The sequence below is a fragment of the Hyla sarda genome, chromosome 4 (genome assembly GCF_029499605.1).
Source record: "Hyla sarda isolate aHylSar1 chromosome 4, aHylSar1.hap1, whole genome shotgun sequence".
In the NCBI taxonomy this organism is placed as follows: domain Eukaryota; kingdom Metazoa; phylum Chordata; class Amphibia; order Anura; family Hylidae; genus Hyla; species Hyla sarda.
Genome location: NC_079192.1, coordinates 50,671,353 through 50,690,301, shown reverse-complemented (window position 1 = coordinate 50,690,301; position 18,949 = coordinate 50,671,353). Strand labels below are relative to the sequence as shown.

Genomic DNA, 18,949 nt, shown 5'->3' with positions numbered 1-18,949 from the left:
GGTTAGGAAACACTGCTCCATACAGTTGTTACCACTCTTCCTAAAAGAGTATGTTTCAGAGACGGGACCTGTTGTACCATAGATACTGTTTCTTTGAAGTCTTGTGTTTTTTTTTTTGTTTCCACTTCAGAACAGTAATGCATGAAAATGTGGTTCACCCAGTGTGACTTATAAATAACCCAAACTCTCCCTGAAAGAAAAAGAAGTCTTAGTTTTGTTCCTGTTTCTGTCTTGTGGTACTTTTTAGAATAGTCTACTGGTCTTCCCTAAAGTAAGGGTCATAGCAGTTACAGTCAATCCCATTCTGTTCATCCTATCATTGCAGCACTGAGATACAGCATACACGTTGACATATTTTACACGCTTAAAGCATGTCTGTCACAGCCCACACAAAAAAAGTTATGTTACTCTTCTCATCTTCTCTAATTAGCGTCGTTACCTTTTCTTCTCCATCTGGTCCGGCCCGTCATGACTATTTCTTCCAGCCACAATTCTTCAACGTTAAACCTGCAAAACAAACCTATTAGGCTCCGCACTTTTCAGGGGCGTATAGGTGTAAAAGGGGTAACAGAGGGGTGCAGAAAGGTGTACATGGGTGACAGGTGTGTAGGAGTGTACATGGGTAACAAAAGGGTGTTGGGGGTGTAGAAGAGTGTACATGGGTGACAGAGGGGTGTAGAGGAGTGTACATGGGTGACAGAGGGGTGTACATGGGTGACAGAGGGGTGTTGGGGATGTACATGGGTGACAGGGGTGTAGAAGAATGTACATGGGTGACGGGGGGGTGTACATGGGTGACAGGGGGGTGTACATGGGTGACAGGGGGGTGTACATGGGTGACAGGGGGGTGTACATGGGTGACAGGGGGGTGTACATGGGTGACAGGGGGGTGTACATGGGTGACAGGTGTGTAGGAGTGTACATGGGTAACAAAAGGGTGTTGGGGGTGTAGAAGAGTGTACATGGGTGACAGAGGGGTGTAGAGGAGTGTACATGGGTGACAGAGGGGTGTTGGGGATGTACATGGGTGACGGGTGTAGAAGAACGTACATGGGTGACGGGGGGTGTACATGGGTGACGGGGGTGACAGAGGGGTGTACATGGGTGACTGGTGTAGAGGGGTGCACATGGGTGACAGAGGAGGGTAGAAGAGTACATGGGTGACAGGGGGCGTAGAGGCAGAAAGATGGGTGGACAGGAGTGACAAGGTGGTAACAGAAGGGTGGAAAGGCTTGACAAAGGGACAGAGGAGTAAATAGTGAGGGTTGGACATTGGTGGTAGGGGGGTAGATTGTGTGGCAGTCAGAGGGGTGGTGAACATGGGTGAAAGGCGCGGACAAGGTGGACATGGATGACAGGAAAGTGGAAAAGGGTGAAAGGGGGTAACCGAGGGAGGACAAAGGGTAGTGGACAGATGTGACAGAGGGGAGAGGGTGCATTACCATAATTAAGCTGAGCTGGGCCGGGAAAATAAACCGGGGCGCCAGCGGTGAAATAATCCAGGCAGCCGGCGGGAAGATAGTCAGGGGTGGGTGGCGGCGGGAAGATAGTCCAGGGGGCCGGCGGGAATTTCACATTATTCACAGGCACGCAGGCCGGGGTAAACAAACAGCTTGTCTCCCATCACTCAGGTATCGCTGGCGGTCTCATAGACAATACATGGAGCCCCTGCCACTTAAGGGATAGCAAGTGCGTAACATGGCTTTATATAGCTCAGGTTATGGTGTGTACATGTAACAATAGTCAAATAGCTTAAAGGGGTACTCCGGTGGACAGGTTTATTTATTTATTTATTTATTTTTAAATCAACTGATGCCAGAAAGTTTAACAGATTTGTAAATTACTTTTATTTAAAAAATCTTAATCCTTCCAGTACTTAATAGCGGCTGTATACTACAGAGGAAGTTATTTTCTTTTTGGATTTTTCTGTCACAACCACAGTGCTCTCTGCTGACACCTCTGTCCATGTCAGGAACTGTCCAGAGCAGGAGAAAATCCCCATAGCAAACATATGCTGCTCTGGACAGTTCCTAAAATGGACAGAGGTGTCAGCAGAGAGCACTGTGGTTGGGCTCTCCAAAATTCCAAAAATAAAAGAACTTCCTCTGTAGTATACAGTCGCTAAGAAGTACTGGAGGGATTAAGATTTTTTTAATAGATGTAATTTACAAATCTGTTTAATTTTCTGGCACCAGTCGATTTAAAAAAAAATATATTAAAAAAATTTCCACCGGAGTACCTCTTTAAACTATCAAAAGATGTTCGGTGACCAGTTGTGATCACTTTATCAATATTAAAGTGGAGATAATACATTAGAAATTCTGTAGAAATGTTGGTGAAGGCACTAAGAAGCACTGGCAGCATCATAATATTGTTGTGCTGCACCTTTGTTATGATGCTGCCAGTGCTTCTTAGTGCCTTCACCAACAGATCTGGATCTGTGGTAGCATCTAGGTACTTTTGCTTTTTAAATAAATACCTTTATTTTATTTCAGAAGCTGCATTTACTTCTCTTTTTTTTTCTCTAAATGTGTTACTTGCATAAAGGGGAAGTTCTTGGGTTTTCATCACTTCTTGACACAGATGATGTTATCTCTGTTCACTAGGCACTTAAGAGGATACTCCCCTTGAAATGTTTTTCTTTTTAAATCAACTGGTTCCAGAAAGTTAAACAGATTTGTAAATTACTTCTATAAAAAAAAAAAAATCTTAATCCTTCCAGTACTTATCAGCTGTTATATGCTCCACAAGGAAGTTCTTTTCTTTTTGAATTTCCTTTCTGTCTGTCCACAGTGCTCTCTGATGACACCTCTGTCCATTTTAGGAACTGTCCGGAGCAGGATAGGTTTGCTATGGGGATTTGCTCCTACTCTGGACAGTTCCTAAAATGTACTGTGGTGTCAGCAGAATGCACTGTGGTCAGACAGATAGGAAATTCAAAAGGAAAAGAGAAATCTCTGTATTATACAGCAGCTGATAAGTACTGGAAGGATTAAGATTTTTAAATAGAAGTTATTTACAAATCTGTTTAACTTTCTGGCACCAGTTGATTAAAAAAAATGTTTTCCAGCGGAGTACCCCTTTAAGCTTTTTTTGTTGTTGTTGGGGATATGTGTCAGGAGGACATGACATGTCTAGGACAGAAAGTTCCTTCACCAATGTAAAAATATGTATACCATTTGGGTTATGTGTTGTGTTTTTGTTTTTTAAAATAAAAACATCATCCCTTTCATATAGAGTAACATGTCTTCTACTTTATACAGCAGTGTTTCGTAACCAGTGTGCCTCCAGATGTTGCAACACTACAACTCCCAGCATGCCCGGACAGCCTTTGGCTGTCCGGGCATACTGGGGAGTTGTAGTCTTGCAACAGCTAAAGGCACGCTGGTTGCGAAACACTATTAGGGTGCGTTCACACCATGATTTTACTATACGGTTTCCTAAAAAACCACACGGTTTTTTACTTTTTTTTTTTTTTTCCCGGACAGAAAGCCATGGCCTACCACGGTTTTTGGTCCGGGTGAAAAACTGTATTAAACTATGTACGTTTTTTTGTTTTTTTTAAACATGGGAGTCAATGGGAACCGTACAGAACCGTATGTGCGTACGGTTCCATCCGGTTTTCACCATACGGTTTTTGGCTTTGATCAGTTTTTTTTTTCTTGGAATTTAAATCAAACAAGTAAAACTTTATTCATAATGGAGCGAAAATTTAAAAACGTATAAGTTTTTTTTTTAACCCCTTAACGACAAAGGACGTAAATGTACGTCCTGGTGATGCGGTACTTAACTCACCAGGACGTACATTTACGTCCTAAGCATAACCGCGGGCATCGGAGCCATGCCCGGATCATGCGCGGCAGGTCCCAGCGGTTGATCGCAGCCAGGGACCCGCTGGTAATGGTGGACATCCGCGATCCCGCGGATGTCCACCATTAACCCCTCAGATGTCCTGATCAATACCGATCACGGCATCTGCAGCATTGCGGTCACTTAATTGGATGATCGGATCACCCGCAGCGGTGCCGCGGTGATCCGATCATCCTGCACGGCAGACGGAGGTCCCCTCACCTGGCTCCGCTGCCTTCCGGGACTCTTCTGCTCTGATCTGCCTTCCTGCAGACCAGAGCAGAAGATCACCGATAACCCTGATCAGTTATATGTCCTATACATAGCACTGAACAGGATTAGCAATCGAGTGATTGCTTTAAATAGTCCCTATGTAAAGTGTAAAAATAAAAGTAAAAAAAAATGTGATAAACCCCCTCCCCCAATAAAAACGTAAATTGCCCCATTTTCCCTATTTCACCCCCAAAAAGTGTTAAAAAAATATTTTATATACATATTTGGTATCGCCGTGTGCGTAAATATCTGAAAAAATAAAATGTTAATGATACCGTAAGGTGAACTGCGTGAACGTAAAAAAAAGTGTGTCCAAAATAGCTGCTTTTTTATTACATTTTATTCCAAATTTTTTTTATAAAAAATGTATTAAAAGTTTTATATAAGCAAATATGGTATCAATAAAAATTACAGATCACGGTACAAAAAATGAGCCCTCATACCGCCGCTTATACGGAAAAATGAAAAAGTTATAGGTCTTCAAAATAGGGGGATCTTAAACGTACTAATTTGGTAAAAAATGTGATTTTTTTTTTTTAAGCGCAACAATAATAGAAAAGTATATTATCATGGGTATCATTTTAATCGGATTGACCCAAAGAATAAAGAACACATGTCATTTTTACCATAAATTGTACAGCGTGAAAACAAAACCTTCCAAAATTAGCAAAATTGCGGTTTTCTTTTTCATTTCCCCACACAAATAGTATTTTTTTTGGTTGCGCCATACATTTTATGGTAAAGTGAGTGATGTCATTACAACGGACAACTGGTCTCGCAAAAAACAAGGCCTCATACTAGTCTGTGGATGAAAATATAAGAGTTATGATTTTTTGAAGGCGAGGAGGAAAAAATGAAAACGTAAAAATAACATTTTCTGCATCCTTAAGTCCCAAATGGGCTGCGTCCTTAAGGGGTTAAAAAACTGATGCAACTGGACATCACTTTTCAACCTGTATACAGATACAAATTTGTATACACGTTTTGATACAGTTTAGTCAGGTTTTGAGGAATCCGTTTTTTTAATCAAAAACCTGATACCGGAACTGTATTGCAAAAAGGTGGTGTGAACCCGGCCTTATACAGAAAATAAAAGGTATGCCAACAACTATCAAGCACAATTGGACCTATTTTTATTTTTTTTCATGCCCTGCTCCGTCACATCCCCTAAAATTGCCATTTTCATTGAATTTCAATTTCTCCTCTAGAAAAGATTCTATCTCTCCCCAAAAACTACTGACTGTTTTACATTTCGATGTAAGATAGCTCATATTTTCCCACCTGTTCTTTACATTTCGGACATAATGAATCCTCCTTAAATTAGATTTTCCATAGAAAAAGCGGGGAATAATAAAGACGAAATATCAATTTTAACTGTAACAATTAAAATCTCTTATTACTTAAACATTTAAGGGCATTCTTTAGGATTCTGCCCCATGCCTCCTGTATAGTATTTCCCAACTCTATGGCCCAGCTTGCTTTAATCTTCTCTTGGAAACCTGTCCAAATTTCTTTAATTAAATACCTATATATCAGTCTCACTCCTTTAGTGTTTATCGATTTGTTCACTACCAAACTAAATAAATATTGTGCATTTATTTATAAATAATGTTCAAAAAATCTACCTCTAAACCTCTGTTAAATTCTAATAATCTGTGATTACCCCATACTGGAGAATATTCCAGACTACCCCTTATCCGACATATTACCCTTAAATGAGCACTGTCATTAAAACTAATTTTTATTGCACTCCTTATGGTAAATAAAAAATCTTTCTAGTGTACTTGGTTTTAAAAAAATTAAGTTTTATGTGTTTTTTTTATTTGTTTAAAAACGCTGCCACTAGGTGTCTCCCGCATCTCTTGCACAGACTTTGGACTTTGCAGCCTTATCCAATCATAGCTCATCTCACACTGAGCTGCTATGGGATGTGTGTAGCAGAGTAAGGGAGGATGTTCTCCCCTGTATGCCCCTTCCCAGTCTGGGAATCTGACTGAGCAGAAAATACAAAGAAATATTAAGGTAGAAAACAAAAAAAAAAAAATTAAAATAAAGGCTGGGTGGTTTATCATGATGGGGGCAGTGAACTGGGAGGATTATAAAATGTAACCAGATCATGACGGGTACTCTTTAAGCATGTCCACACTTTATAGTATAGATTAAAAATATAAATTTCTATCTTCGAGATATCCTCTGTTACAGGTTGCGCCTCCAACACCTCCTATGAAGTCTCATATTTTCCCCTCCACCTATCTAGCAAAAAAAAAAAAAAACACACCACTCCACCCTCCCCTCTTTATGTCCTGTATTTTAGCTGCCAAAAATATAAAATTGGAAATGAGGAAAACCCCCAACCTCCCTCTCCCTCAAAGAGGGTAAGATTTGCATATTTCATTCTCACCCTTCGCCTCTCCCAAATGAACTTAACCATTGTTGCTTCCAGCCCACAAAACCACTTTTTTGGTACCCATACCTGTGCCGCTCTCAAAATATATAATAACTGGGGGGAGTGCCACCATTTTAATAGGGGAAATCCTGACCGCCTGGGAGAGGGAAAGCTTACCCCCACATGTTAAGTTTCTTTATAAAGGGCTTAAGATTTGATTCAATGAAGCCCTGGCAGCATCAAAACAAAGGTGCAGCACCAAAATATTCAAAAAATGTTTTATTTTTTTTATTAATTTATTTTTATTTTTTATAAGCTTAGAAAACACCGTTGTTGCAATTCAGAAGCTGCATTTACTTCTCTTTTTTCTGAATTTGTTACTTGCGTAAAGGGGAACTTCCTTCACCATTGTAAAAAAAGATGTATATCGTGTGGTATATGTGTTGTGTTTTTTTTTTTTTCAAATAAAAATGTCATCCCTTTTATATAGAATAACGTAGTAACCAGTGTGCCTTCAGCTGTTGCAAGACTACAACTCCCAGCATGCCCGGACAGCCAAAGGCTGTCCGGTCATGCTGGGAGTTGTAGTCTTGCAACAGCTGAAGGCACACGGGTTGGGAAAAAGTATTCTACAGGAAATAAAAGGTATGACAACACATATCAATCGGCGTAAGCTGAAAGCACAGTAGGACCTATTAGATACATTTAATACTTACTCGGGAGCTTTCTTGGCACAGAATGTGAACAGAGTCTTAGTGCTATAGGTTACCATAACAGTAGATATTTGCCCTGACAATTCCAAGCTTTATATTATCTCTTCTTTTATCTAGCTGGGTCGACATGACCTTTTCCTTTGCCCATTTTTGCACCAAATGACACATGTCCCTCTGGTTTCATTAGGAATATACACCATAGTTCATGCATGTTTTTTGTCTTTTTTTTGTCTTTTTTTTTTGTCTTTTTTTTTGTCTTTTTTTGGCACTTGCAGTGGATCTCAAAAGTTTGGGCACCCCAGGTAAAAATTTGTATTAATGTGCATAAAGAAGCCAAGGAAAGAAAAAATCTCCAAAAGGCATCAAATTACAGATCAGACATTCTTATAATATGCCAACAAAAGTTAGATTTTATTTCCATCATTTACACTTTCAAAATAACAGAAAACAACAAAAAGGCATCTGCAAAAGTTTGGGCACCCTGCAGAGTTAATATCTTGTACTGCCCCCTTTGGCAAGTATCACAGCTTGTAAACGCTTTTTGTAGCCAGCCAAGAGTCTTTCAATCCTTGTTTGAGGTATCTTTGCCCATTTTTCCTTACAAAAGTCTTCCAGTTCTTTGAGATTTCTGGGCAGTCTGTCACGCACTGCTCTTTTAAGGTCTATCCATAGATTTTCAATTATGTTGAGGTCAGGAGATTGTGATGGCCATGGCAAAACCTTCAGTTTACGTCTCTTGATGTAATCCCCCGTGGATTTCGAGGTGTGTTTAGCATCATTATCCCTTTATAGAAGCCATCCTCTCTTTAACTTCAGCTTTTTCACAGATGGCATCAAGTTAGCATCCAAAATTTGCTGAAATTTTTTTGAATCCATTTTTCCTTCCACTCATGAGATGTTCCCTGTGCCACAGGCTGCAATACAACCCCAAAGCATGATTAATCCACCCCCATGCTTAACAGTTGGACAGAGGTTCTTTTCATTAAATTCTGTTCCCCTTCTTCTCCAAACATACCTTTGCTCATTCCGGCCAAAAAGTTCAATTTTAACCTCATTGGTCCACAGAACTTGTTTCCAAAATGCATCAGGCTTGTCTATATGTTCATTTGCAAAGTTCAAACTCTGTTTTTTGTGGTGAGGACGTAGAAGAGGTTTTCTTCTGATGACTCTTCCATGAAGACCATATTTGTACAAGTATCTCTTTATAGTGGAATAGTGTACCACAACTCCAGTGTCTGCCAGATCTTTCTGGAGGGATTGTGCAGTCAAACGTGGGTTTTGAATTGTTTTTCTCACAATCCTGCGAGCTGTTCTGTCTGATATTTTTCTTGGTCTTCCAGATCTTGCTTTAACTTCCACTGTTCCTGATGACTGCCATTTCTTATTTACATTCCGAACAGACAGGACATTGAAATCTGAAAACATTTTGCTATCTTCTTATAGCTTTCTCCAGCTTTGTGAGCGTCAACTATTTTCAGTTTCAGATTTCTAGAAAACTGCTTAGAAGAACCCATGGTGCTGATTGTTGGGGCAAGGTCAGATGAGTCTGTGCATTTAAAACTAGAGATGAGCGAACTTGCAGTAAATTCAATTCGTCGCAAACTTCTCGGCTCAGCAGTTGCTGACTTATCCTGCATAAATTAGTTCAGCTTTCAGGTGCTCCAGTGGGCTGGAAAAGGTGGATACAGTCCTAGGAAAGAGTCTCCTAGGACTGTATCCACCTTTTCCAGCCCACAGGAGCACCTGAAAGCTGAACTAATTTATGCAGACTAAAGTCATCAACTGCCGAGCCAAGAAGTGCGTGACGAATTTAATTTACTGTAAGTTCGCTCATCTCTATTTAAAACCTTTGAGATTGCCATCACCCGGTCTTCCCAGTTGATGAGTGAGAACAATCCATGACACTGGCAGGACTCAGCTTTGCAAAGGGGGCAGTGCATGCTATAAATTCTGCAGGGTGCCCAAACTTTTGCAGACACCAGTTTTTTGTTTTCTGTTATTTTGAAAGTTTAAATGATGGAAATAAAATCTAACTTTTGTTGACATATTATAAGAATGTCTAATGTGTAATTTGATGCCTTTTAGAGATGTTTCCATCTTTCCTTGGCTTCTTTATGTACATTAATACACATTTTTACTTGGGGTGCCCAAACTTTTGATCCCCACTGTATCTCTCCTACAGTGGAATAAGGGAAAAGCCACATATTCCCCATGAAAGCACATCGGAAATCCGTGTTTCAGTCAGAGGCTTGGGATTACTTCACAAATTCAGTGTATTTTTCATGTTGCTATTAAGTTACATGCATTGTCTAGAATGCTTTAAATGGGCACTGTCAGATACAATAACTTTTGATATTTTGTAAAGCATGTATAACCAATAGGTTTTGCAATTGATTTCATTAGAACATTTTTAGTATTTCATACTGAAAAATCCAGTCAAACAACTGCCCCCCCCTGCCTGCTTGGACACATACTAGTCTTGCTGTGTCCATGCATCATCACCTATGTCATGGACACACTTCCTTGATTGACAGCTGTGAGCGCAGGGCTCAGAGCTGGAGGTAAAATCCTCCCACTGTCAGCTTGTGTCCCACTACTGTCAGTGAGGACAAGCTGGGAGTTGTAGTTTTGCTAATGCTAGGGGAGATGTGAGCAGACAGGATACTGAGGGAGGGGGCGGAGACCTGCACAGTGAGGCCACGCCCCCTCCCTTTGAGAGAAATTCAGACTAGTGAGCTAAATTAAAACTGTAATAAAAAAATAAATGAAGGTGCTAGACACATTTGATGTACATGGTCAGGATAAGGTACTGAGTGATATATTAAAAAAATATATTTTTGTTGCATCTGACGGGTACGTTTTAAAACAGTGGGGACCTCAGGACCCACATTTGTCCATGGTCATTGTCGCGACTCCCAAAAAATGTAGACACACATGTCATCGTCCATTCATATGAGGGACGTGTATAGCAGACGTGTCTCCTACTACCAGCAAGCACTGCCCTTTTAAAGTGGCAGAGGAGTCATAATAAAGTGGTGGCCAGTGGCCACCAGAGGGGGCTTCTTAATTAGGCCTGTTAGACAGCCGCCTCCTCTGCCCCCCTGGTGAGGCCTTAGATGGCTGCCTAACTGGCCTAATGCAGGAGCCGTCTGACCACAACAGCAATAGTTATAGTGACACAATAAGTAATCTGGGTCACAATGTGAATGTGGAGGGGGCACTGGATCGGCAAACCATTCAACACTGGCTTGTGACATACAAGTTGAGAAACACTGCTTTAAAGGAAAACGGTCACTCTCATCACCCACACTAAACTAAATTAAACCAGACTGGGTTAGTGTGGGTGACCAGGAGTCCAAAGAGGGGTCACTTACTATAATCGGTGCCGTGGTTCCCTATGATATCGGCCGGCGAATTTCCCCTCCTGAATTAAGGTAATTGCGTGCAGGAGGCGGGGCCTCGTCGGCTGGCCGCCCCTGCTTCTTTCCGTCTCCTTAATAAACTGCCCCCTTAATTAGCACATTTATATTCTGTGACTCCCATGTCCTAATGACGTGAGTCGCATGTCACGTGAACGCTGCGCTCTGTCGGTAGGGCGCATTCGCCGGCAGTTTACATACAGCGCTCACGTGACTGCTTTCAGCAGTCATAGCTATCGCATCATCACGAGAGCTGTATGTAAACTGCATGCGTCCTACCGATAGAGCGCAGCGCTCATGTCACTAGGACGTGGAGTCGCAGAATATGAATATGCTGATTAAGGAGACAGAAAGAATCGGGGACAGCCAACGGGGCCCCGCCTCCTCCACGCAATTGCCTGAGTTCAGAAGGGGAACTTCGGCGGCCAATATCTCGGGAGCCACCTGACCGATTATAATAAGTGACCCCTCTTTGGACTCCTGGTCACCCACACTATAGGATTAGTATGGCTGATCAGGGTGACAGTTGTCCTTTAAAGGAACACTCAAGGCTAAACTGGTAAAGCACCATTCATCCCTGTAGAACGTGCATGTTCAGAGCAACGGGCTTTACACTGCTGCAGCAGCCACTTGGCATTGTGTATACAGAACACAGACTTGTGTGTTGCTTCCCTTAGGACTCGTTCACACTATGGAAATTGAAAGCAGATTTCACCTTGCGCCACACTCCCATTTGCTTCAGTGGGTTTTCACACACCAAAAGTTCCACGATGGAACTTCCGACAAGGATTTGAATTCCAGTGAAAGAGGAAACACGTACAAGTCAATGGGACTTAAATTTTTGGCGTTTATTACCGTGGAGCTGAAAGGATGCAGATCCAAAGGAACCAAATAAGGAATTTTTTGTTGTGAACATAACATAACTTTTTTTATGGAAGGTACTCACAATAACCTTTCTGGACATTACGTAACCGTGCAGTGTTCTCTGTAACCCCTGCATTGATCACGTCACACCCGCATTGCTACAATGGGATGTGACATTTAATTGTAAATTCGGAAGAGCCACCTTGTCCCAGGCCTTCTGCGAAAATAAAGACTCTATTCTCGTGCTACTAATGTCACAAACCAGTTACACCAGTTTATCTATGGCTTTTTTAAGTGCCAACTACAATAACAATTACATAGCTGAGTAATGTCGCACACGAAGAGCCTCCTGAGCACTAGTTCACATTTAGTCATCTAGGTCCATTGTTCTTTAAGGGGACGTAAACATGAGCGGACCCAAAGCGTATTTTATGCTGCAGATCCGCCGCTGAAGGAACGCTGCATGGTGGCTTTACATGTGCCTGCTCGGAGCGGCAATACGCTGCTATGAGCAGATGCACTGCTATGTGCAAGTTGCCGCGCATGCGCAGTGTACTCGCACACATCGCGGCCGCTCCACCTGCTCCATGAGCTAGGCCGAGAGCTGCCGCGATGTGCGAGTACACTGCGCATGCACGCTGCGACTCACACATAGCAGGGTGTCTGCTTGTATCGGCGTATTGCCGCTCCGGGCAGGCACTTGTAAAGCCACCATGCAGGGGTCCTTCAGCGGTGGGTCCGCTCATGTGAACGTACCCTTATAAGGCAAATAAAGGGATTGTCCATCTAGATCAGTGGTCTCAAACTGTGGCCCTCCAGATGTTGCAAAACTTCAACTCTCAGCATGCCCGGACAGCCGTTGGCTGTCCGGGCATGCTGGGAGTTGAAGTTTTGCAACATCTGGAGGGCCACAGTTTGAGACCACTGATCTAGATCCTCTGATGGGAACCTCCACCTTAGACTAATAAAACACACTCCATCCAACATATTTTTTGGGATTGCTCTGCATTGAGACACTTTTGGTTGGTGGTCCAATCTTTAATAGCTCAGGTTTTGGGAATTTGTCCTCCCTTGCACGCGAACACATACCTTTTAAACCTCCCTCCTCCTGGAATGTCCTCCACTTTATTCAAATTACTTTTACACATCCTAACGGCCCATTGGTGGAAGCGCTCAGATGCTCCACCCATCCAGGCTCTAATTGAAAAAATTAGGGAGGTTCGTAGGATGGAACACTTGTCAGCTGTTATGGAGAATTTCAGGAGACTTTGAGAGGAATACGAAGATTCTATAACTTCTCATTGAACAGTCATGACCATGCGAGACCTTATTCTTTTCTTTTCTATTTTTCTCTCTCACCCCTTAGTAGGACTATATCCTTTACTTGTACTTCTGTACTGCTATATAGTCTCTTTATTTTTATAATTTTTTTTTTTTTTTCTCTTATTCTTATGTACAATGCCATTTTAATTGGGTCCTTATGTATTGTATTCATACGATCTTAACTGGATTTATTGTACATCCTTCTTTATTTATTTTATTTCCCTTTTTTTTGTATGTTATAAATGGAAAAATTCTCCTAAATAAACAATTATATATATTAAAAAAAAAACTCACTCCCCAGCATGGCAACTTAGTGGTGCTGGGGCCCCGAGCTCAAATCTGACCATGAGCAACATCTGAAGTTTTCTTGATCTCCTCCCAGTATTTGGGTTTCCTCCGGATTCTCTGATTTCTTGGCATACTCCCAAAAAAATAAAGTATACATAGGTTTATTTAAAATTTAGGTTCTAGGCCCTGGTGGGAATAAAGTGTAATGACATCTCTCTCTATACAGCGCTGTGTACTATGTTACACTATATACCTTAGCATGAAGACATAAAGTCTGTCTCGGTGCATTTCAGATGGGATAAAAAAATAAAACACCATTTATTGTAGTATATAAATTAAACATATATAGGGGGCCTACTGACTCTCCCTCGATGGCAGATAGATAGATAGAGATCCTGATGATATAGATGGAACTGTGAATGGTGTGAGGAAGTGCTCACCTGATGACCAAAATTGAATACACAGTGACTGGATCAAGTAAAATGACATGCGTGTCAATTAATTTGAGCTCTGCTTATATAACGTGGTCTACCTTTAAATGATCAGTCGCGCTGGTGCGAGCGATGGAGGTTCGAACGGCTGGTGTGGTAGGCTGAAAGGGTGATGTTCCTATGATATAGAATGGGTTAAACAATCTGGTTATAGTGAGAAGAGGGATAAATACTTTCGGCAGAGTCGTTCCTATTAATACCTGTTCAAGAGCTGTATTACTGATTCCGTATGGGTATTATAGAGGCGAATGCTTGATGCTGTGGGCTCTCCCTGAGGGTGCTCCAGAGGTTGAAAAAAATGCGAGTGAAGTCCCTTTCTACCGTTCAACTCTGTATAATTAGTAATAGTAATATGATCACAGCTGAGTATTGCAAGCTAATGAAATGTCCGCAAAACATAGGAATATTTTCATGAGTAGATATTTGCTATTGAAGCGCTTAGTGGCGTACCTGATAAGGCTCCCGCAGGTGTTTGTTGCGCGATCCACACTATTACGGGCCCTCAATGGGGATGCTCCTGGATTGGTGAGCAGGTGTGGAGTTGGAGTTCTGTCCGGGAGTAGTTGTTTGTAATCCGGTTAGTTGAAGGGAGCGTTTGGCGGCAGTGGGAGTGCGCCCCGACCGGTGGCGCCTCAACCTACCTGCACGCTCGCTGTTAGATGAATAAGGTGGAGGTGATTTGGATCTGAGTGACGTCACTACGGTATCCTTCTTGGTCCACAAACCTATCCATTCGAACCTCCATCGCTCGCACCAGCGCGACTGATCATTTAAAGGTAGACCACGCTATATAGACAGAGCTCAAATTAATTGACACGCATATCATTTTACATGATCCAGTCACTGTGTATTCAATTTTGGTCATCAGGTGAGCACTTCCTCACACCATTCACAGTTCCATCTATATCATCAGGATCTCTCCCTCCTTCTACAGCATTTGCAGGTTAGTCCCTACCACCTAGCTTTAATCGATATGTGTCTGATTCAGCGCTTGCCAATGCAATAAGATTTGTATATTACTTCTATTAAAAAATCTTAATCCTTCCAATAATTATCAGCTGCTGAAGTTGAGTTGTTGTTTTCTGTCTGGCAACAGTGCTCTCTGCTGACATCTCTGCTTGTCTCGGGAACTGCACAGAGTAGAAGAGGTTTGCTATGGGGATTTGCTTCTAAACTGGGCGGTTCCCGAGACACGTGTCATCAGAGAGGACTTAGACAGAAAAGAACAACTCAACTTCAGCAGCTCATAAGTACTGAAAGGATGAAGATTTTTTTTATAGAAGTAATTTACAAATCTGTTTAACTTTCTGGAGCCAGTTGATATATAAAAAACAGTTTTTTCCCTGGAATACCCCTTTAAACATGGACAATTCTTTCTCGTTCTCTCTTTTGTTCTCACAGCAGATAAGCCACCATAGGTATCTAGTGGTTTACTCCCTTTTCCCCACTGAGGAGGCAGGCGTGCTTGGCTTAGCCAAAAATGCATGTGTATGGAGTCAGACCCACAACTATTGTAGGTCTATGGCCACATTTAGGCCTCATACTCCATGGAGGTTCATGGAATACCCAGCTTTTCCTTATGGCACATTACTGTTCTGTCTATTTGGAATTATTTTTATATGCTAGAATATAGATTACTTCTGCTACAATTGTGCGGCTGTATAAAATCAGAGGAATTATACAGGAAGATTCAGTAAAGCCACCACACACGGTTATGGTGCCCTCTGGACAATGTTATATGGGTCCCCCAACAATAAGTTGGTCACAGGGTGTCCCACTGTCCCGCAGCAATCATCTATTATCTACAAGGGAAAAATACAAACCATCAACTGTACTTCCATGTGTCGCAAGTACAGTTGATTGTTTTCTTAGGAAACTGTAATTCTCTGTTTTCCCTCTGGGGGTGCTGTATGGAAATTAATCAGTTGCTGCTGTTTTATTTTTCTCCTGCAGATAATAGATGATTGCTGGGGGGACAGTGGGACACCCTGTGACCAACTTATTGTTGGGGGACCGATCTAACATTGTACAGAGTGGCCTTTTTAAAGGAGATAGCTGGCAAAAAAATACCTTCTCCCCCGATCCACAGGATAGGGGATAAGTAGCTGATCGTGGGGGTCTGACCTCTGGGGTCCTCCTGCGATCACCGGGACTGAATACCGGCAATCTCAGTGAGGAGCTCGTGCTGCAACCAGCACACGCTAAATTCATTCTTATGGGAGTGCTCCCATAGGAAAGAATGGTGGGCGTGCCTTCTACCAATTGGAGACACGTTTCTCACTGAGCGTGCCGATGTCCCGTCCCAGTGATCACAGGGGTCCCAGTGGTCTTATTAGCCCCCCCCTCCCCCCGCGATCACGCGATCAGCCGGTGTCCCGTCCCAGTGATCACAGGGGTCCCAGTGGTCTTATTTCCCCCCCTCCACCCCCCCCCCCCCCCCCCGATCACGCGATCAGCCGGTGTCCCGTCCCAGTGGTCTTATTCCCCCCCCCCCCCGATCACGCGATCAGCCGGTGTCCCGTCCCAGTGATCACAGGGGTCCCAGTGGTCTTATTTCCCCCCCTCCACCCCCCCCCCCCCCCCCCCTGATCACGCGATCAGCCGGTGTCCCGTCCCAGTGATCACAGGGGTCCCAGTGGTCTTATCCCCCCCCCCCCCCCCCCGCGCAATCACGCGACCAGCCAGTGTCCCGTCCCAGTGATCACAGGGGTCCCAGTGGTCTTATTCCCCCCCCCCCCCCCCCCCGCGCGCAATCACGCGACCAGCCAGTGTCCCGTCCCAGTGAGCACAGGGGTCCCAGTGGTCTCACCCCCCCTGCGATCAGCTACATATCCCCTATCCTATGAATAGGGGATAAGTTATTTCTTGCCGGAGTACTCCTTTAATAACAGAGATTCCTTTTGTATATTATGGATACTTGGAAAAGCATTGTCATAATCCTCCAACCCATGATGAATATCCTCTGGTAAAAGTAATGGACATAAATGCTTTAAAACTAGAGTTTTTGTAGATTGTACCTTGTATGCCATGATGTGGGAGAACTTTACATTTCTTGCTGAAGCCAATAATGTTTTGTTTTATCTTTTTTCTCCTCAGTCTGTCCGAGCTCTTATATCCGACTTCAAAGACCTATCAGCTCCTATGTACAAGGCAGCCCATATATTTTTCACAGACAGTAAGTATGATTATTGGTCTAGTGTAGAGGTGAGCGAACGTGAGGATTTGCTGGAATCAGCTGTAGGATTTGTACAGGCGCAGGGGCTCATATCAAAAGATAGGATTCCCTGTACATTGTATGCCTTGCCATTCAGTTAAAGGGGTATTCCGGGCAAAAACATCTTATCCCCTATCGAACAGATAGGGGATACGATGTCTGATCGCGGGGGGCCCGCAGCTGGGACCACCGGCGATATCCCTGCAGCAGCCTGCATTTTATGCGTAGCTGCGTCTGAAGTTTCGGAAACCTTCGGGCTTCCGAGACTGGGACGTGACGTCACGCCACGCCCCCCTCCATTCATGTCTATGGGAGGGGGCGTTGCGGCCGTTACTCCCCCTCCCATAGACATGAATAGAGGGGGCGTGTCGTGGCGTCACGTCCCAGTCTCGGAAGCCCGGAAGTTTCCGAAACTTCAGACGCAGCTACGCATAGAATGCTGGTGCTGCAGGGAGTTCGCGGGGGGTCCCAGCTGCGGGCCCCCCTGCGATCAGACATCTTATCCCCTATCCTTTCGATAGGGGATAAGATGTTTTTGCCTGGAATACCCCTTTAATGTTTGCTGGGCTGGGTGCAGAGCATCCAACCTAGTAAATGTAGTGAGTGTAAGCGGCAATACAGCCGGCAAAGCAAATGTAAACTGAGAACTGCAGATCTTTTTCTTTACTGTTGCCCCAATTTGTAAACTTATACTGAATGTCCAATGTTTGCTAATGCAGCCAAATGGTCCGAGAGGCGTATGGAGTTACAGTAGTAAACCTCCTCCCCGCCCTGACCCCCACGCGATTTATGTTCAGGGGTCCTTGGGAATGGGTCAGGGCAGGGAGGACCTCTCGAACCGTTCGGTTGCATTAGAAGACAACGGCGATATAAGATTACAAACAGCGGCCAGATACAGCTCCATACCTCGTAACCAAAAAAATAAAAATTCCAAATGTTACCATTAGAGATGAGCGAACTTACAGTAAATTTGATTCGTCACGAACTTCTCGGCTCGGCAGTTGATGTTTATCCTGCGTAAATGAGATCAGCTTTCAGGTGCTCCGGTGGGCTGGAAAAGGTGGATACAGTCCTAGGAGACGCTTTCCTAGGACTGTATCCATCTTTTCCAGCCCACCGGAGCACCTGAAAGCTGAACTCATTTATGCAGGATAAGTTATCAACTGCCGAGCCGAGAAGTTCGTGACGAATCGAATTTACTGTAAGTTCGCTCATCTCTAGTTACCATAGGTGTGAATGATAAAGGAAACGCTCCAACGCATGTATATGACATTAATGACATAAGTCTTTCTGATCACTGGTATTCCTGTTCTCCTCAGCCTGTCCAGAGAATTTATTTAATGAATTGGGGAAATCCAGACTACCAAAACTGATAAGGACATTAAAGGAGATTAATTTGGCGTTCCTCCCGTATGAGAGTCAGGTAAGTCCAGCTTACAGCAGCCGCATAAACCTACCACGAGGCCTCTGTGCGATTAGGACGAACACCACAATGACCCTCAGTGCGGCAGATCTACAATTACTAGGTCATTCTATGACAATGTAGATTACACTGTAGTTATGTGGCCCTGGTGCTTCTTCAGACTAGTCTAAGTTTAGACTGACTAATCGTTGGATAATGTTACTACAAAATGTTCCCCACAATTCGGGTGTATGGTGTCACATGCAAGCTACACCCCTTTTCCATGAAGTCACACCCCTTTCCTACAAATGGGCACCCCCTTATCAAAGGAGGGTCATAATAAATGTGGCACAAGTTACGTAAACTAGAATTCTGGTACATTTGCTTGTAGATTTTTCAAGTGGAAATTCTGATCGGAATCCGCTTGCATTACAATCTCAATAGGATTCTCCTGCTCAGTCCACATTACTGAAGTTTTGTAGCGGAACGTCCTGCATGGATCCGGATTCTGCCGAAAGAATTCAACAGGGTTTGTCAGGATTTCGCCTGATAAAAGCCCATTGTCTGTGGAACATATTTTTTTACAGGTGTTTTTAGAATCCTATAGATTAGTTGTCTTCAACCTGCGGACCCCCAGATGTTGCAAAACTACAACTCCCAGCATGCCCGGACAGCCAACGGCTGTCCGGGCATGCTGGGATTTGTAGTTTTGCAACATCTGGAGGTC

The 18,949-nt window shown here is 43.3% G+C and overlaps 1 protein-coding gene across 1 annotated transcript in view; it reads left to right on the top strand.

Annotated features, from left to right (window-relative positions):
* STXBP2 (syntaxin binding protein 2) overlaps positions 1 to 18,949 on the top strand; it is a 75,533-nt gene that overhangs the window by 24,239 nt on the left and 32,345 nt on the right. The window contains exons 5-6 of the mRNA XM_056570871.1: positions 16,703 to 16,781; positions 18,140 to 18,243. Of these exons, the coding sequence (XP_056426846.1) occupies positions 16,703 to 16,781; positions 18,140 to 18,243 (183 nt within the window). The remainder of the gene's footprint in view (positions 1 to 16,702; positions 16,782 to 18,139; positions 18,244 to 18,949) is intronic.